General features: G+C 33.2%; 1 protein-coding gene across 1 annotated transcript in view; it reads left to right on the top strand.

The window, feature by feature from the left end:
- Nucleotides 1–27,582, top strand: part of NEGR1 (neuronal growth regulator 1) — an 831,724-nt gene that overhangs the window by 546,832 nt on the left and 257,310 nt on the right. Inside the window, exon 4 of the mRNA XM_033115332.1 lies at nt 8,259–8,390. Within this exon, the coding sequence (XP_032971223.1) occupies nt 8,259–8,390 (132 nt within the window). The remainder of the gene's footprint in view (nt 1–8,258; nt 8,391–27,582) is intronic.

The following is a 27,582-nucleotide window of genomic DNA, read 5'->3' as shown; positions in this document are numbered from 1 at the left end:
TTACCACAGACCTGACCTTGTCTTCTGACCTATAGAACTGTAAGATAATAAATTTGTATGGTTTTAAACCTGTAAGTGTGTGATAATTTGTTATAATAACCATAGAAAACTAACACAAGAACCATTAACACCTTTTCAGAGATTAAATTAACATCTATATAGTAGTTTATAGTTCTAAGAGCAAGGGTTACACACATTACTGATTGTAGTTCTTACAGTGAGTGAGCATTTTTATTATCACCATTTCCAAAAAGAGTACTAATCAGTGGTATGCAGATTGTACATGCAGGATTTGTAATTAATTCTGAGCATCATATCTGTCCATGGGTCCATTGGCAAGAAATGTAGTCTCTTTAAATACTAGAGTCTTATTATATGTAATGGAACTATCTCATCTGGTTGTCAAAGGTTAACTGAGGAATTCATATTAAAAGCAATTAGCATGGTACCTTATAGACAATAAGGAATCAATAAAAGATAAATATTATGGTATTTTTATTTATGGTGGTATGGTTAATAATTATTTAAATTAGAAGATTAATCGACTTTCTCTAATGGAGTGTCAAATTTTCTGGACTTCCTATTATGTTATCTTTCTTTAATCATATAGTCAACAAATATGTATAGAGCCCATACTAAACACAGAATAAGATGTACCCTTTTATGTCATAGAACTTACAGTGTAACAGGAAATATAAATATTTTAAAAGTTGGTAATTATTGAATAGGCAATACCAAGCATGTATATGCCACGTAACATTAGTGCAAGATATTTTTTCTTGTTTGTTTGTTTTTTTAAAATATGTAACTAACATGAAACTACTAGACTGAATAGTGAATAAATCAAGAAAGATTTCTCAGAGGAGATATTGCTTTAAGAAACCTAAAGGATGTGAAGAAATTATTAGGGTGAATTGAAGGATAAAGTGTCCCAGCGGCAGGAATCAACTGTGTAAGGATAAAGCCGGCCAAAAGGACCCTAGTCTCAGCCTACAAGTCCCATCAGAAACTCAAAGCTAAGTCATAATTGAATGCTGTATTTTAGACCAGAGATTATTCAAGATGTGTGTGTGTGTGCGTGTATACAGACACACACACATACATACACATACTTATGTACCAAGGGTGCCAAAAAAAAATGTATACAAATGGACACTTTGGTCAACGTTGTTCAGACAGTAGTTTGCCTTAATCAGAAGTGTCTGGACGCTGAAGGTAACCACTTTGAGCACCTCTTGTAATTGCAGAAGTTAAACATAACTTATATTCATCTTTTGTTACTGGTATATATGGAGTATTACAATTTCAATAGTTTTTTTTTTCTTTCTTAAATGCATATACATCTTTTTGGCACCATATCTATACACACACACACACACACACACACACATACATATAGATATATACATATATAAATAAAATACAGCTATATATATATATATATATATATATATACACACAACATAGGGAATATAGTCAATAATATTGTAATAATTATATACAGTGTCTATACATATGAAGGAAATAGACTTATTGGGGTTATTACTTTGTGAGGTGTGTAAATGTCTAATCACTATGTTGTTTTGTACACCTGAAGCTGAAAAAAAAAAGATAGGTACTGCATATGATATAAACAATAGTTATATATGAATATATGTGTGTATACATATATATATATATATATATATATATATATATATATATATATATGCATATCTGTATATTTCCTTCATATGTATGTATGAAGGAAAGAAGTGAATCAAAAAGTTAGATTGTCCTTGGGAATCAGGCAGAAAGTGACCCCAACACGAGGTCAGCTCTCAGTGGCGTCTACAGATCTCCAAAGCAGATGTGTTTACTGATCTCCTACAGTGACACGAGAAATGAACCAGTCATTACTATTAACACCACTTGAACGACATCCTTATTTTCACTTCTGATTCAATTTGAATATCATGTTAAGACAGAAGCATTAATCCTTGAATATAGTAACCTCTCGCCATGGAAACAATATCTAAATCAACCTCCCTGGCATGCCTAAGCCTGTGCATCATAATAACAGCTAATATGTTTTTTAAATCCCTATGAGGTGTTCTAAGTACTTTATTTGTATTAACCCACTTAATCTTCACAGCATCCATATGAGGCAGGTTCTGTTATACCCAGACATCACAAATGAGTAAACTAAAGGTTAAATACCTGTATAATGTCACATTGCTATTAAATGTCAGAGTTGGGATTTGAAGCCAGACAGACTAGTTCTAGAGCCACATCCCTAACCACCCAGTATGGTACAGTCCACAGAAGATATATTCGCAAGATTGCAAATATGTTGTTGAATAAAAAGCTGACAGGAAATAATTACAATCATGATTGCAAATGAACAATTCAAGGCTATTTTAGAAATTCAGTTGCAGAGTGATAAATGTAATAAATACATTACTCATAGTAATAAATGGCTATGAGACCCTAACAAAATATATTCCTGCAGGGGATCCTTAAAAAGTGGATAACTGTTGCTGAGCAAGGGTCTTGGAAAATGATTGCAATGACTCTGCAAAGCAGTATGCCATCACTGGCATGTCATCTGCGTATATACATTCAGAGATCAGTGACTGAGACACAGGAGCTCCTAGAAGAGGTTTGAGAATCACTTAGGAGGCAAAATTGACAGGACGCAGTGACTAATGGTTGCATGGACTGAGATAAAAGGTATTGTTAAAATTAATACTGAGGTTTCTGGCTTGAGCAACTGATGATTAAAGCACTCACAGGAGGAGTTGCAGATATGACAGGAAGGTAAGTGTGCTTTGTTGTGTTGACTTGGAGATGCCTGTGAGTCATCCAAGTGATGTCCAGTTGAATATATGTGTCTAAGTTTCAAAATATAGATATGGACTAAGTAGACCAACAGGGGATGTATCAATATATAAATAATAATGAAATGTAAATGGATGAACAAGTAGTGTCATCAGTGAGAGAGAAAAAAAGTCATAGGACAGAAGTAACATCTGAGAGATATGAAAATGTGAAGGGTTTTGAAAAAATGAAAAGAAATGGCCAGAGATGTGAGAGGAAAATTAGTAAAGGAAGTTTTACTAATTAAAGGAAGCAAGATTTATTTTGTCAAATAATTTTTCTGAAACATATTAGTACTTTGTAGAAATATGAAGCTATTGCTAACAATTTTTATATGCAGTATAAAGAATGTTCATATGCCTTACCAAACCAAAACACCAAATCTAAATACTGTTTTAGTGGCCCATATAGAACTCCTCCTGGCCAGGTTGTTATCAGAAGTCTGTATCAGAGAGATATTGAAAAGCAGAGCTATATCCCATTTTCCAGCTTTCTCTTTGAAGATGGTGATAATAGTGGCATTATTGAAAGCTTGCAAAGACTCTTCAGTTCTTCATTTTTTTTCAGAAAAGTCTGTGCCTGGAAGAGACTACACACACAAAAGAAAACTGTTGTTTAGATTATAGGCAGTACTTTTTTTTTTTTTTTACTTTCAGGTGTACAAAACAACATAGTGATCAGACATTTATATACCTCACAAAGTTATAACCCCAACAAATCTATTACCCGTCTGATACTGTACATACTTATTACAATGTTATTGACTGTATTCCCTCTGCTGTACTTTATATCCCTGTGACTTTCTTAATTATAGTTTGCATTCAATATTATTTTATATTAGTTTCAGTTGTACAGCATAGTGGTTAGATTTTATATATTTTATGAAGTGATCCCCCCAGTAAATCTAGTACCCATTTGACGCTATGCATAGTTGTTACAAAATTATTGAATATATTCCTCATACTGCACTTTACAGCTCTGTGGCTATTCTGTAACTATTAATTTGTACTTCTTAATCCCTTTACCCTTCTCGCCCAGCCTCCCAGGCCCCCTCCATCTAGTAATCATCAGTTTGTTCTCTGTATCTGAGTCTGTTTCTGTTTTGTTTGTTCATTTATTTTGTTCTTTAGATTCTGCATATAAGTGAGATCATAAGGTATTTGTCTGTCTCAGTCTGACTTATTTCACTTAGCATAATACCCTCTAGGTTCATCTATGTTTTCGCAAATGGTAAGATTTTGTTCTTTTTTTATGACAGAGTAATATTCCATTGTATATATGTACCACAATTTCTTTATCTTTTCTCTTCAAATTATATTTAGAATTTGTGTTAGTTTTTATAATTTTAAAAGGATCTATGATCTGTACAGTCTGCTCTTACCACTGCCTTTACCTATCACTTCAGGATGTCAGCAAAGATGATAATTCTTTTTAAAGTTATTTCCCTTCTTCACAACTCTGAAGAGAAGTGGCAATTTCTTTGAATGTAAGTGTTTAGTTTAGATTCTCTGTGCTCTGTCCTTACAAGACTTTGTTCATTCATCTACAAATGTATTTATAAATATTTACCAAGAGTATGATGTTTCAGGCATTATGCTAGAGCTAGGGACACAGAGATGAACAAAACAGGAGCTGTCACTGCACTCACGCACAGTGGTACAACTGTGACCAGAAGAGGGCTGACATGTTGCAAAGTGTTTATATCTCATCAACATTTATAATTGATACCCTAAGAAATAGAAACATTACACAATGTTTCTATAATTCATCTAGATTTATAAGTAGTACCCTAAAGTGTTACATATCCTCGCAAACATTTAGTCTTGGCTTTGGTGATGGTCCTCGTGCCTTTAACTTCCTATATCACTTCGGTCTTGGTCTTTCCACTCCATGTTGGGGGATTAGTGGAGTTATATTACATGAACTTCAATGTTCTTCGCTGCCTTTTAATGTACGATGCCCAAGTCCTCTCCCCTTGTGAGCGCAGTAAGGGGGAAAAAAGGCAATCCAGCCAACTGGAAAAGACAGGATAGTTTTCCTTGAGTCCAAAACTCAAGGAAAGGTGAAGAATTACTATTAGGGAAAACAGAGGACAACAAAAACCAAAGAGGCAGCCAATCAAATTACAGACAAATAGTAAACCCCAGAATTTAAATCCTGGGCAACTCAGAGTTTCAAATCTGAAATGTAAGCCTGATAAGATCAGACTGAGAACAGAGCAAGGATGAATTCAGGATGGAAACAGCTGTTTGGATAGAGAGAGAGAGAGAGAGAGAGAGAGAGAGAGAGAGAGAGAGAGAGAGAGAGAATAATTGGAGCATAACTTTTGGGAGAGCTGATGCATGCTGAATAGAAATAACAGGATGGCTTAAAAACCAGGAATCCGGTGGGAAAAATTAAGATGTTAACCATGAATTTATACTTTTTCCCCAAGTGTCTTTATATTAGTGTTTTGTCATTGATAATACAATTGGCAATATCATCCAATGACTGGTTCTATAGCCATTAAGTAATCCAATGCATAAACATTTACTGGTAATTCTGTTAGTTGTATAATAGGGACACTGTTCTGTGGCAGAGTCGAGATGTATCTCTAAATTTAGTTAAGTAGATTAGGCAATGAACTCTATGGACAAACGTCCAATAGATATAAATGGTACTCTCTGGAGTTGAGTGATATAGTTGTCCTGATATTGGTGACATTTTTGTTATGCATCATCTTGTAGTGGCTCTCAATATTTCAGAGCCTGCCATTTACCATTTAAGAGAGAGAGAAAAATTCTTCCTTCTTCCTTAAGTTCTGGAACTTAACTGATTCTTTCTTTTTGTTATACTATTTGTTTCTGGTAGGCATACAAATCTAATGTGCTTCTTCCTATCTTTAAATACTTTAAGAACAATTGGTCATATGTTTGCAATGTTTAAATGGCAAAAAAAATACATAAACTCATACATGCCATGTTTAGTGCTTTATTTAAGAATTAGATAATACTTGATTATTCACATAGGTATAATGCGCGCCTATTATCCAAAGGATGCATTTTAGGGGATACAATTTCTCAAAATTATGTCAGTACACAAAATAGGAATATTCAAGTAACATTTTAATATTGATAATAAGTTAAACCCTAATACATTTGTTTTTACAAAGTTTTGCAATAGTATGCCCTTTAACTTGTGATTGGCTTCATTTGTACTGCTCAACTAGGTTATTTAATTTTAGTATAGTATGTCATTTCTTCCCATGCTTTAATTTCCATTTCATATTGCCCTTTATGATTTAAGTTATACTTTAAAAATTCCTGGATGTTAATAAGGAATTTGTCACCTTTATATTCCAATAGTTTTTACAAACACATTTAAGCCTAAATTATATCTTCATTGAAAGGGTGAAAATAAGAGAAATAAAAGGGAACAACAGAAAATCACCATTATATTTGTATATTGAGTCAGATAAGGCCACTAGGTTAAACTGAAAAAATGATTATAAAATCAGATTTTTAGAATATGGACTTTGGAGACAAGTGATGCTTTTGTAAGCGTACTTCTTATACCTGAAATATCTTATAAGCCAACCACCATCTGAGAAGCATAACTCTCCCTATCTATAACTTGTGGTCAGCCGGAAAAAACGAAGAAACGACTTAATCATATATATCCTAAACACTCCAGGTTGAAATTAACAAAGTCATAGTTGCCTGGAAGACAGACAGTGTGGCAGTTGATATAGGCCCAGATAATGGAGCCCGCAGGAAAGAAAAATAAATTTTCAATGACATGGATTTTAGATTGTAGTACCATAAATACATTTCAATTTGTTTTGTTCATACCGTGTTTCCTCGAAAATAAGACCTAGTCGGACCATCAGCTCTAATGTATCTTTTGGAGCAAAAATTAATATAAGACCCAGTCTTATAAAATAAGACTGGGTCTTATATAATATAATGCAATATAAGACCAGGTCTTATTATATAATATAATATAATGTAATATAGTATAATATAATATAATATAATATAATATAATATAATATAATACCCGGTCTTATATAAGACTGTGTCTTATATTTATTTTTGCTCCAAAAGATGCATTACAACTGATTGTCCGGGTAGGTCTTATTTTCAGGGATACCCAGTATAAACTTCAATTTTCTTACTAGTTTGTTTTTCTTTCCCTTTTTTTAGTAATACAGTTCACATTTCTTTTTCTTTTTTTAAAAAATTAGTTTCAGGTGTACAAAACAATGTAATAGTTAGAAACGTATACTCCTCACAACGTGATAACCTCCTCCCCCAGTCTACTACCCCTCTGATATCATATGTAGCTGTTACAACTCCACTGACTCTATTCCCTATTTATAATGTCAACATTGTTATAATAGTTTAGGTGAGAGAATGAGATAACAACAAAAGGTTGATTTTGAAAACAAACTATTTAATGGAATCATTGTTTCATTTTCCAGTTCTCTTTGGTATGTCTTGCAATGTGATTATTCAAAACCTGTGCCAGGAGGGAAAAAGGTGCCCCCTAAGGAAAGTCGCATAGGTCCTTTGCCGTATCTCTGAGAATAGGACTTTTCCTGCCCAATGATTATCTGCTTTCAAATAAATAAAAATTCCATTACTTCAGAAAGAGTCTTTTTTCAAATCTCATTTCAGGATATTCTTTCATCTGCAATTATGCTTTTGTATTTTTAATCTGCTATTTTTAGTCAAAAATAATGTTTTCCCTTGAATATTAGAAAATAAAGATACTTTAGTTGGTTTTTACAACTACTTACTTTTAGTTTGAGAGTCATAAAGCTTTTTTTCTGATGTTTATTGGGTCAGTTATATATAGTATATGCAGTGTACCTCTCTTGGAAACATTAATAATTTTGGAAAGTGAAACATGGCAATGGTTTAATATATCTTTGTATATTTATCAAGCCATCTGGCTCGAAACCTTCCTAATGAATATGAGATTTCCCCAACAGAAAAGTAACATTTAGTTAGGTTAAGCGTCATGTTGCTAGCTTACAGTGTGTAAAAGTCAACACATACCAACTCACATTAGTGAATTTCACCTACACTGTTAGGAGGTGGTTGAACTCAGTTACAGAAATGTGCAGAGCTCTATTTGATGTGTGATGAGGTTAGGAGACCACAATCAATTAAAATTAAAGAACACATGTATATCCTCTTCCGGGGAAACAGTTGTTATAGTATCCCTTGTTCGGTTTCTGCTTTTCTCTCTGACTTTTCCTCTGAACATAGGAGAACAAAGGGTTTAATAATTCCCCAGTTTCATTTGGAATTGTTTTGTCAGCAATATCTAATAGGAAGACATGAGATTGTTGTTTTACTTGTATGAAGCCTCATGCGGCTACAGTTAAACGTGCTGTACATTTTTTCTTGCAGCAAAACCATTTGAAAATGGACAATATTTGGACATTTATGGAATTACCAGGGACCAGGCTGGAGAATACGAATGCAGTGCAGAAAATGACGTGTCGTTCCCAGATGTGAAAAAAGTAAAAGTTGTCGTAAACTGTAAGTCCCATCACCTTTTATCAATATTACCTCAGAGAAAAGATAAACCACCTGAAAAATACTGTCTGAAATTTATGTTGCCAATTTTTTTAAGAGGTGGTTTGTCTATTGATAAAGACCACCTGTTGATAGTGAAAATGTGCATATGTTAGAATATTGGTCAAATTGTTTCTGTAACGTCAGTTGATCCAAATAATCCCACAATAATTCAGTTTAATGTGCAGATGGAAATGTTTCCAATATCATCCTAGTCCCTGGCATTCTAAACTGTGGTGTCCTTATCGCTAAAGCACTGTGGGCACATGATGTTTTCTTCATTTTCATAGGTTTCATCTGGAGTATATTTTGACTAAATTTAAGTGTGAAACTTTTCATCAAAACTGATGAAAATGAAGTATACTGGTCTGTACTCAAAAAGAAATGCTGTTACTGTAATGCTCCTATCACTTAGGTTATTTAATTCTATTTACTTTGGAAATTTTTTTTTAAATAGTTAGGCATTTATCATTTATGTCCCTCACACAGTGACAACCCCTTCCCCCACCCACTATCCCTCTGACATCGCACACAGCCATTACATTTCCACTGTCTCTATTCCTAATGCTGTACTCCGCTTCTTGTAACCATATATATATGATATATATATATGATATATATCATATATATACGTATATATATATATCATATAGATATATATCATATATATATGTATATATATATATAAAATTGTAGTTGATATTCGTTATTGTTCACCTTCAGCTTCAGGTATACAGTGCGGTGATCAGGCATCTACATCATCCCTGAGGTGGTCTCCCTAATGAGACAAGTGTTTATCGGATACCCTATAAAACCTTTACAAGATTATTGATTACATTCCCCGAATTGACTTTCACATCCCTGTGGCAACCTTGTGGTTACTGACTGTGCTTTCTAATCCCCTCACCTCCCCCCTTATCCCTCACCCCTCCCATCTAGCAACCCTCAGTTTTTCCTCTATGTCTCTGAGACTTTCTGATTAGTTATTTCATTTATTATTTTCTTTAGATTCCACATATAAGTGAGATCATATGCTATTTGTCTTTCTCTGTCTGACTTATTTCACTTAACATAATGTTCTCTAGGTCCATCCATATTGTTGCAAATGGTAAGATTTCTTTCTTCTTTATGGCTGTGTAATACTCCATTGTATAAATGTGCCACAGCTTCTTAATCCAGTCATCTACCGATGGGCATTTCGGTTGTTTCCATGTCTTGGCTATTGTGTATAGTGCTGCAATAAACATAGGGGTGCACACATTTTTTTGAATTAGAGTTTTGGATTTCGCTGGATAGATACCCAGGAGTGGAACTGCTGGATCATAAGGTAGTTCCATTTTCAGATTTTTGAGATACCTCCATACTGTTTTCCATAGTGGCTGCACCAATCTGCAATCCCACCAACAGTACACAAGGGTTCCCTTTTCTCCATATCCTCACCAGCACTTGTTGTTTGTTGATTTATTGATGATAGCCATTCTAACCGGGGTGAGGCGGTATCTCTTTGTGGTTTTTATTTGCATTTCTCTAATGATTAGTGAGGCTGAACATTTTTTCATGTCTGTTTGCCATCTGTATGTCCTTTTTAAAAAAATGTTTCTTCATGTCCTCTGCCCATTTTTTAATTGGGTTGTTTGTTTTTTTGGAGTTGAATTGAGTGAGTTTTTTTATAAATTTGGGATTTAACCCCTTATCGGATATATATCATTGGCAAATATCTTCTCCCATTCAGTAGGATCCCTTTTTGTTTTATTGATGGTTTCCTTTGCTGTGAAAAAATTTTTAGTTTGATGTAATCCCACATGTTTATTTTTTCTCTTACTTCCTTTGCCCGAGGGGATATATCAGTAAAAATCTTACTCCAGGTAATGTCTGTGAAGTTTCTTCCTATATTTTCTTCTAAGAATTTTATGGTTTCAGATCTTACATTTAAGTCTTTAAGCCATTTTGAATTTATTCTTGTATATGGTGTAAGGAGGTGGTCCAGCTTTATTTTTTGTGTGTGTGTCTGTCCAGGTTTCCCAGCACCATTTATTAAATAGACTGTCTTTACCCCACCATAGATTCTTACTTCCATTGTTGTAGATTAAATGACCATGTAAGTATGAGTTTATTTCTGGGCTCTCTATTCTGTTCCATTGATCTATGTGTCTGTTTTTATGCCAGTACCATGCTGTTTTGATTACTGTAGCCTTGTCGTATAATTTGATTTCAGGTATCAGTATACCTCTCACTTTGTTCTTGTTTCTCAAGATTGCCGAGGCTATCCGGGGTCTTTTATTACTTGGGAAAATATTGAGAAAATGAGGAATGTTCCTATAAACATCATTATTAGGAAGTTAGAATAGTAAGAGATACCTGCAGCCTATCAATGTTACCATGTTTCTCCCTTTCTCTGAGTGCATCCCAAAACACTGATGTAGGACATTTTTTCATTAACATCCTATTTTTGTATTTTAAGGTCTCAACAACAATGACTGCAATAGTCTTTACTTTTAAAAAGTAACCATTTATCTCTCAAATATGTTCACATTACTTAACTTACCCAAATAAAGTACTTTTGGGATAATAATTTTACCGAGCGTGTTTAGCTATTTTTTTATTCCATTTATATATGTTCCTATAGATGGCCATTGCTAATAATGCATACATAGTATTATACCATAGAACAGAAGAAACTGTCCCAAAATTCTAAAACAAAACAATTGTTTTTTCATATTAATATGAGTCTTTCAGTTTCATGGGCCAAAAGCAACTATCAAAACACTCCTGGCAATTGAGCATCGGCCAAGGAAAATCACTGTCATCAACTAACGTTTATCAGTGACTAATCTATACATTTGGGGTTGAACTATCTCTGTTGGACTAAGCAAATGTACATAATATAGATCAAGAGGCAGTTTTGGGTGCAGAGTTTCTCATATAATGTTCTGCAGACAAACTTTAGGAGATTCACCCAAGAAGCTCATTAAAATTAGAAAATGTCTCTGTCTCACATCAACCCTACTGAATCAAAATCCTTGGGGTATAGGGCTTGGAAATCTACATTTATAAGTTGTCATTGATTCTCAGGCCTCTTGTTGCAGAGGGCTGTTGCTCATCCCTCTGGAACTCTCTGAAATTAGAGGTAATAAGTAATTAAAAACCATATTTATCAGAATATGAGTCTACTGATTTTATTGCTTGCTGTCAGGAAGGGAGATGAGAAACAGAAGTAGGAGGAAGTAATATTTTTAGCAGTGAGCCAAAAAAATGAAAAGGTAGAGTCAAACTGTCAAATTAGCAAGGCACCCAGGCCAACAAGGCAGCCCACTCTCAAACCCTCAGATCAAGTCGGTCTCTGAAATGATGTCTCCACAGGGTATAGACTTAAAAATACAAGTGCTGTCAGGATTCTCATGAGCCCATACCCAGTGTATAATTCATACTTCCCTTTGTATTCACACTTTCGTTTTTATCCTTCTTATCCCTCTGACTTTAGTTCATTGGCTCTTAGGATTTAATCTAAGTCTGTTTTGTTTTTGTTCTGGACAAGTGGGGAACTTAGAGTGGGAAGGATCAACGAGAGAGGCAGAAATTTGGATAGAAACTGAATTGAAAAATGATTTAGACGACCAACCAATGAGTCATCTTCTCTAGGGTCTGAGTGGAAACCCGATTCATTACATAAAACAGAACAACAGAAACTGTGAGAGCACAATGTCAAGAACTGGGAAGAATGTGCCACAGTTTCGAGGATGCTGGCAGAAGGCAGAGACAAAGGGCAGCTTATTACTTATAGCAATAGCAGTAGCCAAAGTATTGTCATCTCCTTGCATCAGTTCCTCAAGCCCCAATTACTACAAGGTTGTACGATGAGGCTTAGGTGACACCTACACACACAGTAGGCTTATGCCATCACTGAGGCTCCCTGAGCTTAGAAAACTCGATTTATTTTATATAATGGCAGCAAGCAAAGCTGCCCTTTGCCGCACAGGGAGAAATTATCTTTATTATACTGGACTGTAAACAAACCTGCCCTTTGCTCCATAGGGAGAACTACTTCTTCTGTCTTTCAGACTTTTCACTATACAAGCATCCTTGAAAAGATAGTCAGGAACAAAAGCTGTCAGTGCCTCTGCTCACAAGACATGCAGAAACACAAGAGACCCACGGGGAATTGTTTTCCAACACAGGATGGGAGCAGAAAACTTTAAAGCAGAGCCCAGACACATTTCATCAGTGGAAAAGCATGCTTCAGTGGCTTTGGTAGGGTGTCAGACATCTAATGATAGGTAGGAAAGAAGACTTTGTTAACCAACTTTAACTTAAGAAGGAAAATAGGAAAGAAAAAGAGAAAAGTAAAAACAAGAAAATTAAGGAGATACTTTTAAAATCAGAACACAGAAAACCTTGTTTAAGAACGAATTTTAAAGGGCAGTCCTATATGGACATTGTGATACACACATGAAAGGAATGTAGCTTACACGAAAAAAATCGACACCGCAGCATTTGTAATGATTTTAAACAATCAATTTTATCTCTCTTCCTTCCCAAATTATACCTATGATAGCTCACATTTTTCTAAATGTGCCGGAAGGAATTGTGTTTAATACTGATTGATCAATTGCATTCAACTCTCTTGAATAGTATTTTATGTAAGAGATGAGATTTGTCAAGACCTAAATTTTGTCTTTATTTGGAAATTTATGTCACACGTATACCAGCGGTATCTAAGTCTTATTAGGTGTATATATGTGCCTGGGTAGGAGGACGTTTAAAAGTGTTAATTTTGTGTGAACTTGCCCCTTTGAATGTCAAAAACTGAGTACTACCTGTGGATTTTACTGAGCTAATTTCCCAGAGGAAATTAGCCAAAGCCGGCTGAACAAACTTTAGTTCGTCAAAGCCAAAACTTGAGCACTTGGGTCTGTTACCAGCACAGGCTGTATGTACATCCCCTGCGAACCTGAAGGGGACCATGACACATTCAAGGCAGCGCTCCTTTTCATTGCTATTAATTGATATTGATTGTGCTTATAGAACCGCCATAGCTTTGTGACTTACAATTTAAAGAGAAACTCTGTCCTTTTTCCCAAATAGGGTTCAAGATGTAATAAGTTTTCATAAGCTCTGGTAGATTTAGTTATGTGGTAAATCAATTGAAGAGAGACACAGTTAGGTTTCCTGCAAGTTAGAAATGTGTAATGTTTTACCATTCGTCTCACACGTCTGGCACATTCACTATATATGAAACATATGCATACAATAAATAAATAATATCATATTTGCCACTTACTTCATACTTATAGCACTTTGTGTGAATTTGTATTCAATTTAATTAAACAGCAGTTTAGTGAAATGATTGGTGTAAATAACTTATTTTATATAGATCGGGCTGTTGGTTACTTTAATAAATCAGTTCATTTTGAGTTATTTACAGATTTTGCAGGTGATTATTCTCTTTGTCTTTATCTGTATTTTCGTTTATGAGTATAAATATATATATATATATATATATATATATATATATATTTCTTTACACACATGTATATACACACACCTAACACATATATATTTAAGTAGGTATACATATTTCTTGTCAACTCGAAAAACAAACTAAAATAATACAAGGAATCATGACGAATATCATAATCAGATTTTGAGAGATTAATACACATACAGCACAAGAGAGAAAAAAATGTGGACCAGCTGATTAGGTAAGCCAGAGGGAGCTAGTAGATTACAGTTGGACAGATTCTCTGTTTTATTTACGTTTGTGTTCCATCTCTAGAAGTGGCCTAAAGGATACTAGTTCCATAATTTTTATTGTTAATTAAAAAAATAGAAAATTAATGATTTCCAGAAAGCCTATGGGTTCAATTAAATCGGGAAAAACAGGAACCCATGAAGGTCTCTTTAGGAAAGGAGAGATTAGAGTCTAGAAAATCAGCAAAGTTGTCACATTGGAAGCTGAATCTAGAATCTGGAAAATTTAGACTGTCACAAACTCGTCAAATGATGTAGCTCTCTAAGAAAAGCAGAATCCCAGATAGTAGAAATCAGGAAAGCCTGCACCTGGCCCTTCAAAATGAATGCTGCTAATAAAAGAGGTTAGGTGTTCTGATCCTGTGACAGGGGCTGTTTTTCTCCGCAGTATTTATATCTATTCTTGCAGTTAAGAGTAACTGTTTTGGAAATGTCGGCCTTATAGTCAGAAATAATTTATTTGAACTCTTGTTCTATACTTTACGGGGCTTTGAGAGCTTGGGTAATCACTTTCCTTTTCTGAATCTCAATTTCCAATTCTGTACATATAATGCATAATTTTCAGAGTTTGGGTAAAGATTAAAAATAAGATGATGTACATAAAGATTAGATGATATATTTGTCATAGTTCTTGGCTCATTGTAGGGGATTAAAGAAAGTCTCAGCCTCTCTTTCTCTCTCTCTCTCTGCACACAAGTGCATGCATGTGCATTTACTCTAGAATGTAAGTTCTATGCAGTAAGGTGTCTTCCTTTCCTTTGTACAGTGATGTGTTCCTGTTACATAGCTCAGCGTCTGGTCCATAGGAGGCAAGCAAAAAAACAGTCATTGAGTGAATTAATTATTTAAAAAGATGAGCATTCTTTATGTGAATTATTCTACTAGACAGAACAGGAAGGAGATACTAGGTTTGCTCCACAATTACATTTTTCATTCTCCCTGGACAGTAAGTAAATGGTATGTTTACTAAGTTACTTCTGATACCATTTTTTTACCAAAATTTTCAGGTATATTCAATAAAGATAACCTATAGATAATTAACCTAAAGATAAGTCACCTAAAGGTAACTAACATAAAGATAGTGTTTTTACTCAGAGAAGGGAAGCACTGATTATTTTATAGATAAGAAAATTGAGGTTCAGGGAAATTAAAACATTTGATAACTTCCCTGATTTTCAGGGACAAAACAGACATGAATAGCATAAGGTATTAATTAGCCATAACAAATATAAAGTCAAGAAGATTAAGATAAAAAGAGGTCCAGATATTATTTCAGTTTCACTCAGACAGTCAGATTTATGTTTTGATCATTCTACTTGGTATGAGAAATTATTTTGCTCACTCAATTTCCAGTGAAAAAAGAACTGAGTACTTTTTCCTATGGTCAAACAGTAAAGATATTTTTTGGATGCACTGTAAACTAAGTTTTTATACAATAGATCACAGGCTCATATTTGTGCATTATTTTGCATCTGATACATATTTATACAAATGTACACTTTCTTTTTCAATATAACTAGCTCCAAATATGTAGAATGTACCAATTTGTATAACTTAGTGCAATTGTATCAAAGCCTGAAATGAGGAGCCACTGGGGAGAAGTAGGAGGAGAGGAGGAGGCTTCTAAGGAAATGACCAGTTTTCTTAGGCTATTATAAAGTTTTCTCCAAAACCTTGGGCAAATTAGGTAGGCAAGTCAGAATTAAGACTAGAAGAAATTGCATATTACAAATAGCTATCCCTTACATAAAGAGAAAATCTCTACATTCAGAGTTGGAATGGGGACCAGAAGAAGAATGGTGTTAATGTGAATTCGTAATGATAACCTTACCTTTTATTTCTGGCTCCATTTTATGCCCCTATCTTTACTTTCCATTTACCTCATCTTTCCCATCTGCTTATAATTTAGGCTACTCTCCTATACTTTATATTCTTTACAAGATAATTATCACTTCTTTGGAACAACTCAGGGTATAAATAATGCATATTGTTGTCTTCTAAAGTACGAGTTTATATGCCATTTCTACAGTAATAATGAGGCCCTTCAGTAAATCTATATTTATATATGTATTTATTTACCTATTTACTTATTGCTTACCGTGAGACTATCAAGGTGTTAGGATCTGGGATACTGGTCTTCAAGTTCACCATCTAGGAAAGGAAAAAGCCTAAAGAAACACATAGTTATACTACAGTGTGACAAGTGCTTTGAGAAACCAACCATAAGGTGCTATGCTACACAAGGCTATAAGACAGGCATCAAACCCAGCCTTGGGGTATCATGGAAAGCTTCTAAGAGGCCTTGACCCTGCTGGTGTCTGAAGGACAAAATTGAACTCCACAGATATTTTTATTTTAAAAAGGAGAAACCAAAGGGAAGAGCGGCCTCCAAGATAGAAGCAGCAGCATTTTCTTAGCCCCACAGAAATTAGGGGACAAGACACTGCTTGAGCTATCAGGCTGCAGTGAGCTGGAGGAGACCAAAAAGTTAAACAGAAAGGAATGTGCGTACTTTAGAGGAAGGTGAGGCCAGATTAGATGGGAGTTCATGAATTTTCATAGGCAGACATAGATCCAGCACAAAGCTATCCATCAAAGAATAACTTTGAGATGATAGAACTATTCGGGGATGCATCTGAATATTAAAGGAATGTATTTAAATATTTTTATTTTCTCCATTCATGGAGTGCACTTGGAAGATTTCTGTTTTGTTATGGCAAGGACAAAGGAAAGGATTAAAATGATATCTAGCTAAAAGATATGAGGAGTTAAGAAATTTGAAGGAAAATCCGTATAGGTATTGAACACTGAATATTAGAAACATATGGATAATTGCCCAGAAAAAATATTTTTAAATAAAACATTTCTCCTCAATAGCACAGCATAAAAACCTAAGAATTAAACCTTTTCTTTTCACCTTGGGACTTTCATGGTATAAATAGTTCAGACTTAATTGTATGGTTTATATAATCCCTGAGTTGAAGTAAAACTGTGTTATTAAACATGCAGTTAAGGAATACATGATTTCTTCTTCTGAGGGAGACATAATCAGTCCTTTGTTTTAAATCTTAGACATACATTTCAATTAATGACTAGTGTGCCGAGGTTATTTTTACTTAATGAGTCTGCTACCCAATTTAACTTAAATGTATCCTCCCATACTTTTATTTGGGTTTTGAGAGATGTTTTAATGTTAAAAGTCTATGAATAATTTTTCACCCTTTTGTTCATGGAATATCAAAATGCATCTGCAGTAACCATATGTTCATTTTTTATCCCTCTTTTTTTTAAGTTGAAGATGAAACAATGTTCTTGTTTTAACACATGAGCAAAATGTTGAGTCATTTATTTTGTTTCGTTTATAGTTTTTTCTAGGTATAAAGTAATGGGTAAAAAAGAGCCTGACCATCAGCTAGCAGTAAGAAAGCAATTTCTAACAGGGTAAAATGCTCTAGGTAGAAAATCCTTCTATGCCAGATTAAAGAAAAAGGGTGAAGTCAGGAAAGACAAAACAAATATATAGTCATAAACATATATATGCACTTCTCTGATGGTGTATTCATCTAGATCCGTGCTCTAGTAAGATGTCAAACTGCCAAACTCTGAAAACGTCAGGGTGGCTTCTTATGAATATATTCTTCAAACTGATCTTGAAAGTTCAAATCTTGCACAAACATGCAGTTTATAAACCTGTATTTATCTAAGTCAAACTTTATCAGCATATTTCTTCAGTGAGCATGTATATCAAGCAAGATAATTTATGGAATTCAATTCTTTTTAACTGAACACTTAAGAGCTATTCATAGAATGGGAGCAACGCTGAATTAATCTTTTTGGGTCTTTTCCATATCATTAAGATTAAACTTCACAGGAATTGTCAAGTATTCTTATGAGTATGTCTTCTAATGACCATATTTGTATGTTTTTTGTGCATGTACATATGTGCGTGAAGGGAGTGTTGGTAGAGTGATTAGGGGAAAAGTATGGTGTAAATGGGATAAGCAAAGGTAGTATATAGAAGAGTTGTGGTAGATACATTTGGAACAAAAGGGTACAAATTGTGGAAAAACTTCCTTTGCACATCGGAGCTTGCTAGGCCTGCCCCCCCCCCAACCCCCCCCCCCCCCCGCCATTCCTTATTTCATTTATGTATTCATTGTCTGTTTCTTGCCCATTAGTACTCTTTCTCGTTGTATTTTTCCTCCCTTTTCTTCCCCTTATTTCTAGCCACATATATAATAATACTAAACCGATTTTTGAAAGATATGTATATAGTAAGATTAGAGATGAATTTTTTAATCATCTTGGAAACATTTTAAATATACAGAGTCCTGAAAAACTACTCCTCATACTGAATTAGTCTATATTATATTTACTTATGAACAAATGGGTAAAATTTTTTGAGATTTTACTAGGTATAGTAAACATTTATATTTGGAGATGACTGGATAATGAGTATGAGACAAAAGCAGAAGATTGGAATTCTATTTTTAATTCAGTTACTTAACTGTTTATATAACTTTAGCCAAAGAACTTCAACTTACAGGGATTAATTCACCTATTTGTAAAATGTGAAAAGCGTCTCTATGGTATCTCCTAATTCTGAGGTTCTGATGTGTTTCTCTGATCCAAGTGTGAAAGTTTGTAGGGATTGCATGAATTCACCTGCCAGGAGGCAGGAAGCAAAGGTTTAAAATGACATTTTGGCTTCAGTGTCTATTGATTCTAGGTAATCTAATTCTTTGGCTTTGTGAATTCTTTGAGATGTTATTAACAATAATAATTTTGTACTCAAGCACTGTTGGCAAATTTGGGCATACTTTTTCTTTTTTACTTCAAAGAATTTTAATTTTATGAAAAGAATTAAGTACAACAATGGAGAAATAAATTTCAGAGAATTTCAAAGTAGGAAGGGTGTTTATGCAATGGAGTGTGACAGAGGGAAACAAAAACAGGATTTGGAATCAGAGAAACATGACTTCTGTTCCCAGCTCCATCACTGATTAATTATGGAATATCGGGAAAATTAGAGAACTTATCCGGGACTCAGTTTCCTTACATGAAAAACCGGAGATAATCATATCCACCTTGAAAATTTGTGCTGATGCTTAAGTGTCATAATATATGTAAAACAACAGAATGACTAGTACAGGCAAACGACTTTCTATAATGTAACCCTCATTGTGTAGCATTGGTCACATCACCCTATTTGTTCACATTTCTACCTTCCTCAGGTTTTGTTTTGTGGCCTGTGAGCTTTTTAAAGAGGGAGACTCCTCTTACTTTTGTGCTTCATGCAGTATGCACAGTGGTGACAAGGACAGGCTCTGGAGGTGGTCACTCTGGCTTTGAATCCTAGCTCTGCCACTTAAAGATATTACGAGAGTGGGGTCAAATTAAGCTTTGTGTGTGTCAGTTTTTGTTTTTCTTTGTTTTGTTTTTTTTCAACTATTAAGTGGGAGAATGAGGAATCACTAACTTAATTACATGAAAATGCTTACTGCAAATAATCATTACTCCCAATACCTAGCATAGTACCTGGTAATAAATGTTTGATGGTTGAATAAATAAATAAATAAATAAATAAATAAATAAATAAATAAATAAATAAATAATAAGCACATATGAAATTCTATAGTTAATAAAGATTGTAAACTCACCCAAATCCCTTTATATTATGGATGTTTTGGTAGCTTTAGAAATTAGGTCAGAGAGTTCACAGAAGTACTGAGAATGGAATCCTGATATCCTGATTCTAGGTCTGAGGCTATTTCATTATACCAGCCTGCCTCCCTGTAAATCAAAAATGGAATTTAATTATTTTCAGTAAACTGTGTAATCTCCAGAGACTTTCAGAGAGTATAATCTCCAAAGAGAGTATAGTCTGAAGGGTAGCGAGACAGAATCGCTACTTGTAATGAGGGAAAGATTTGAAAAACCAGAACATACGCTGCTGCTAGCTGTCAGAATGGCTGACACTGAAATAAAGTGAAGAACCAAGAAAATTAGGATTCTGAGTAAATAGATAAAACAATCACAATAATTAATTTTTGGGAATGATGCTGCACTCAAAATAGGTTTGTTCACCTATTATCTGAAATAAAAGTTTTTATTTAATAGTGAACGTAATGAAGTGTCAGTATCATACATCCTGCCTGCTTGCTGCTACACAGTAAAGTTAACCACAGTGCAAAAAACAAATACAAATGGAACCAAAAAAAACCAAAACAAAACAAAACAAAAAATAACGCTGTTCTGGGAACATTAAACAATTATACTTTTCATAGGTACAATGCTAATGATAAGGTTTTATTTAGAACACTCTGTTTGTTTTATGTTTAGGATTCACTACTCTGCTCTTACTGCCATGTGGTCATAGTGCATTCTAATGATACATCCCCTCATACTCACAGTGTTCACTATTGGGAGCTGCATCAGTACATCTGCAGGACCCTGTGTTTCAGACGATAGCAGAGCTGCTCTCAGATTGTTGATCTCATAACCCTTTACAATCCTAAAAATTATTGAGATCCCAAAGAGCTCTTGATTGTATGTCTTCTTATTTCTTACATTTAAAATTAAAAACGAAAATGAAAAACAAAACAAACATCAAGATAGATTACATCAGATTTCCCAAATTTGAAATTAGAACTGAAATAAACAAACAAAAACCCATAGACACAAAAGCAGATTACATTTATCAGTCAGAGAAATGAGGTCTTCACACATCATGTGGCATCAGAGAAACTCCTCTGGACACATATGAGAGTGAAAATTCAAATGGCAACTTAGTATGAAAATAGTTTTATAAATAAATAAATAAATAGTTATCTTACAGGATGTCAAAGTCCATGAGACATCCTCACATGACATTTCTGGAACTACTATAGTATTCACTAAATGAAAGGTATTTATTGAGAACATGCTGTATACAGGTTATGTTGCAATCTACTCATATATTGCCCTCATTAGACTTTTGATAGTTTAGAAGAAAATATTTTCATTTACATATAGGCAATTGAGCCTTAATGGGGTAAAAGCCATTTATCTAAGGTAAGTTTAGTTAGAAGAAAAAATAGGGTGCAAAGCCAGATGTATATGCATTCAGAATCCATTTTTCCCTCTACAGAAAATTTTAGCAAATAGTGTTCATTCAAATGGTGATTATCTGGAGATAATAATAATAATTACATTGGAAAAGATATTGCTACTGTAAGATCTCTAAGATTTTTTTCCATGACACTTTTCTGCTTTCTATATAAGTGCCAAATAATAGTTGAGATAGAAAAATCAGTAAATAACTAGGCATCTGGAAATGACATCCTTAGTTCTGTCTAATTAATGGGAGTTTACATATGAGAAGAATTTCTTAGATAATTTTTTAATGTAACTTACTTTTGTGATATAATCTCATTTTTGATAAAACCATATGTCAATACCCCTAAATTGAAAACCCTAAGTAAGTGTAGTGTGTGTGTATGTGTGTGTGCATAGATTCAAAATTCAATTGAGGGGGGAAAAAGTGTGAAATTTTCTCTGAAATTTTGACAGTAATACCACATACTAATATTAATGTTGATATTAATGTTGATAAGACACTGGTTTAAGGGTTCAAGGTTGTGCTAGTAGCTGAATGGTCGGCGGTGAGGTAAGGGTAATAAATCATTTCTTCAGGTTTTGAGGGTAGCTTTGAGGTTTTTTCTGGCATCCCAGTGTCTGGTCTCATGAGCAAATAACCAGAGGATTGTTCTACCTTAGGGCTTAGGAACTGAAAATAACTTAGTTGAAGGTGTTTTCTTTAGCCAGTCAGTGGTCTGGACTATGTGACTATTAGTCAGGTCTGGGTACTGTCCTCTGCCGCCTTGGAGTTGCTGATTATCCAGGGGAAAGGCTAGGTCTCTGAGGGGTATATTTAAAATGCATAATTACCTATTACATATTATGTATATACATATACTATATATATAACAGTATATTATATATTATTAATTATATAATATTACATATTGTATATAATATGTAATTATATATATTATATGTATATATTATTATATGTAATTGTATGTAATATATAGATTATTATATGTAATTATATATTTTAAATACATATATAGAGTGTATATCTACATAACTTTATATCTATATCTAAATATCTATATAGATATATATCAAGAGAGAGAGACAGGGAGGGATATGATTTCTAGAGCTAAGATTTAAAAGTAAATTTAATGAAAGTAATAAGGACCCTTAGTATCAAGGGGAGGATAGTTTTCAACAGACATGCTCTGCACTTGGCCTGGGAAACACATCCAACAAGAAATCAGGAAGGCAGTGAGTGGTATATTTACAAACTGCATACCTGTGGGCTGGGAAGCATCAGTTTAAATCAGAATTCTGCATAGCAAAAGATGGGGTGGGGAAACCCTAAACAAATATGGAAATATACACTAGAACAAGAAAAAAAAAAGAACACATTTTTAAAAACTTGAAGATAAATGTATTATTTAAATGATTGGCTATAGAAAAAGGGAGAAAAATGTTAGGAAACATTTTTAATATAATATTAAACCAGAAGACATTTCTACTATAAAAAATGGTATCACAAAACCGTAAAGGGGTGAAACAGGACACAAACAAACTAGGGGTGAAACAGGACACAAACAAACAAAAAGCTCAACCTGCTTATCCACATCTTGATACACGGTGATGGGGCAAGAGAAGCGGGTTATAAGAAAGAAATTATTCTCTGAAAAATTCCCAGTCACAAGGTTCATTCCTGGAGATTTGGGGCTGAATTCACACTCCTTAGAGCCTAACAAATGCCAGGCAGAAAACTTAAAGTGCTGCTAAGGTTCCTGGCCACTTGGATGCTTAACAGAAGAAGAAGCAATACTCTCTGTGGAAGGCATTTTAAACACAAGCCTCAATTTTCCATAAATGGTGTTCAAGAAACATGGATTCTCAATCAAAAATCCTGAGCTCAAAAAAGAAAGCAAGCCGCAAGCAGAAAAACAAACTGCAAAATAAGATACAAATAACATAATTATTACAAATATCCCTAATAGAATATTAACAAGATGTTAATATACTTAAAGAAAAAAGGGATTATAGTATTAAGAAAGAATATGGTTCTATCCAAATTGATCAAACAATTTTTTACAAAATCTCTTTGCAAACTAGAAATACAGTTAGCTGGCAAAGGGCATCAGTAAAAAGCTACAGCAAGAATTATACACATGGATGAAATGTAAATACATTTCCTTTAACATCAGCTAAGACAAGGATGACCCCTTTCATTACTTTCCCAAGCCAGGCCAGGACAAAAAAAACAGGAAAAAATGAGAAGAAACAAGAATTAAAACTGATGTTATTCCAAGATGATGTGATTTTTCTATATACAAAACCCAGAAGGGCGTACTGATAAATCAATAGAGTAAATGAGTTTATTATGATTAATAGATATAAAATCAATATACCAGATTAAATTCTACTGCTATAAACCAAAAATAATAGCAAGTCCTATTGAGAAAATTAGTAGTATTTAGAATATCAACAACATATAAATGTATTGAGGGTAAATCTAACAAAATATATATAAAATTATTTAAATGCATTAAAGAAGATCTAATTAAATGGAGAAGTATAACATACTCAGAGATGTTTTAGAGAAGTCATTGCCATCAAAACAAAATACAGATTCATTAGAATTCCAATAAAAAATCAAACAAAATAAATTTAGGTGGGCAAGATGCCCTACCAGATATCAGAATGTATTATAACTTTATTGTAATTTAAAAGTGTGATAGGACAATAAACAACTAGAGCAGAACAGAGAGCCCCTGAACACATCCATTCATGTATAGAATTCTGATATATGAAAGAGAAGATATTGTAGATCAGTAGAGGAAAACTAAACCATTAAACAAATGGTTTGAGGCAATTAGTTTTCATAAATAAAAAAACAAAAGGAAATGAAACTCTACCTCACAACAAAAGAAAATCAATTCCAGATAAATTGAGGATGTAATAGTAGAAGGCAAATCATTAAAAAAACCTCTAAAAGACAATCTACGAGACAATCTTTCCAATCCTTGGTAGGGAAAGTTTCCTTAAACTAAACAGGAAAATGAAAACTATTAAGATAATGGCACATATTATACCACATTAAAATTAACAGCTTCTTTTATAAAAAGAGAGCACAAAGAAAAAAAAATTAAAAAGGGTATTGAGATACATAAAGCCAACAAAGATTTTATACACAGAAAATATAAAGAAAATCTATTGAAAAAGAGCCAAGAAATTCTATAACATATGAAGAGATATGTGATAGGTATTTCACAGCAGAAGAAAGTCTACTGGATCATATCTAAAGATGTCCAATCTCCTTTTTGTTATGGTGGAAATACAAATTAAAATCATAATCACATAATTTCATAGGAACAGCTTAACCACACTGGAAATCATAAAATATTACATTTTTGTGAGAATGTACTGCAAAAAGAACCTTCACATACCATTGAAGAAATATAAATTGGAACAATAATGTAGGAAAACAATTTTATATCAGCTAGGAAAATTGAACATATGCATACCCTACAACCTGGCAATCTCTCTTTGAGGAACATATGAACCAGAGGGCACGTACAAGAAGGCTTATAGAGACAGTCTTTATAGTATCAACAAAACTAAAAATAACCCATAGGTTTATCAACACTAAGTTGAGTATATGATAAATAGAGTTCTGTACATAAATGCAAGTAAATACATAACCTCTTACATGAATCAGTCTAGATGAAAATAAAAAATATAATATTAAGCTCAAAAGAAAAAAGAAAAATCTATGTAAAATGAGATTCTTTATATAAAGTTCAAAAATAATCTAAACAAAGTAGTATACTGTTTAGGGATAACTACATAGGTGGTAAAACTAAGAAGAAATGCTTCCAGAAAGTAGATGAAAATGTGAAAGAAATGAAAACTATGAAAGAGGAGATGCATCTCCATTGATTAGTTTTGCTTGTTTTGGCATACTTATGAATATAAGAAATTATTGATCTGTGTATTTATAACTTGTGTACTTTATAGTATGTATGCTACACCTCAATTTAAAAATAGCATGTCTTACCAGAGGGGAAGGAGGTGGGAGAAAGGCAAAGTGAGTAAAGGAGACCAAACATATGGTAATGGAATGAAATTAGACTTCGGGTGGTGAGCATGTAAAAGAGTGTAAAGATGTTGAATTATAATGTTATACACCTGAAATGTATATAATGGTATTAACCAATGTTACACAAGTAAAATTAATTAAAAAATAAAAATAGCAAAAAAGAAAAAAAAAAGAAAACATGCATGATTTGGAGGACACTGAATTCATATTTAACTTAATTATATGTGTTCCTATGAAGAAACAAGAACTTTAAAGAAGCAATGTTTAAAGAAATAGTTGAAGAAAACTTTTAAGTGCTGGAGAATCTCTAAGGAAACATATCAATATAGCCTGCAAACCTAGATATGTCCTGTTCATTTTTTCAATCATATGTATGACTGAAATATGAAATAATTTAGTCTTTTAAAAAAATTCACACTATTCTCAGGTTTCTCCTCGACAGTACTAAATAACAGTAGGACATAGACTATGCTTGTAGAATTAGGGAGGGGACATATATTGTGGTATAAAAACCAGTCATTAATGTGTGATAATTGAATTAATAATAATTAAAATTAATTTAACTGAGGACCACTAGGAAATAAGAAAGTATAAAGCTTTCATTCCCTCACAATATCTACTGAACTGTTGAGACTTTGCCCATTTTGATGACTTTATGAAATTCACAGAGCAGGAGTTTAAGTTAAGGCCTATTAAAACTGTAGGAGACCTCTCCTGCATAAAGCTAACCTAAAGGGCTAGATCTACAATATAAGAATGAATGAAAAATATACTATATGTCTCAAAAAAGAGATCCAAGGATTCTTCCCTGTCACCCACCTGGTTCTAATATCATGGAAAAAAATTCTCTTCTGAGAATATATAACCTCAACTAAACCACAAATTTGCAGACATATGTCAGTTTTATTAAAAAAAAATTTAAAAAACAAAAAAACTAAAAGTGCTTAATTGAATTTCCTCTGGTCCAAACTAGGTAAAAATCACACAACATACAATGAAACAATAAAACATAAATGACAATCAGTAAAAATGATAGACAAGAATTGTAAACTTAAAAGCTTCAGGTATTGACTTTCAGAAATATAAGCTTAAATAAATAAGAGTGAAGCTTGAATACGAGTAAGAAATAAGAAATTTTGAATAAGAATCTCACAGAACTTCCAGATATGAAAATTACAATAATTACATTTGAAAAACCACAACCAGAAAAATTGGGTAGATATAGCTAAAGAGAGAATTAGTGAATTGGAAGAAAGATCTAGCGAAATTATTGAATACCATTCAATTACCAGTGGATAGAATGAAGAACAAAGTGCAAATGTCTAAAATTTACATAATATAATTCTGTAATAACATGCTACAGGGAATGGGGAAATGGGCAATAAGCAATATTTTTTAATTTTTTTTCAGAATTATTGAAAAATATTTTTAAAAGACACTTCAATGGATTCAAGGAAAAAATTTAAAAATCAATTATGTAAAATCTTAGTGAATTATGCAGAGAAGGGACTTAGTTAACTTGATGAGAGGCATGTGTAAAATTTCTACATCAAGCATTTTAATTAATACTAAAAAATTATATGCTTTCCCCTTCAGATGAGATAAAAAGATAGGACCATCCACACCCATTCTTAATATTTCAGTAGAGGTTCTTACCATTGCAGTACAAAAAGAGAAAGAAATAAAAGAGGAAAGAACTTAAAAGAAAAAAAAGATAACATATTACTTTTATTTGTGGATGATAGCAATGTATAGTCAAAAGAATCTGTGTTAAAATTATTAAAGTTATTGTTTTAGCAGTAATGCTGAATAATTCATCAACAATCAGAAACTGCAATTATGTTTACAAAATCTTTTACAATTGTAAATGTATATAAAATTATACCTTAGAGAAACTATGTAAATCTTTTATGGAAAAATTACAAATTTTATTGGAAGGAATTTAAGAGACTTAAATGAATAGAGAGGTATGCTGTGTGTTTGGATCTGAAAACTCAATACTGTAAATGTAGTGAACATGTTAATTGTTCCCAAGTTGATCTAAAAATTAAATATGATTCCAATTGAGATCCCAACAGATATTTTTGTCTAAATTCATAAACTGATTCTAAATTTGGCACGGAAAATAAAGAAGTCAAGACAACTAAAAATTGTTCTAAAGAAGAAATTGGGAGGATTCCATCATTATAATTTAGATAGTGTGGTGTTGGTGGAAAGAATGGTAAATAGAGCACAAAATAG

Source organism: Rhinolophus ferrumequinum, chromosome 9 (assembly GCF_004115265.2).
Source record: "Rhinolophus ferrumequinum isolate MPI-CBG mRhiFer1 chromosome 9, mRhiFer1_v1.p, whole genome shotgun sequence".
In the NCBI taxonomy this organism is placed as follows: Eukaryota; Metazoa; Chordata; class Mammalia; order Chiroptera; family Rhinolophidae; genus Rhinolophus; species Rhinolophus ferrumequinum.
This window is presented reverse-complemented; position numbering and strand designations above follow the sequence as displayed.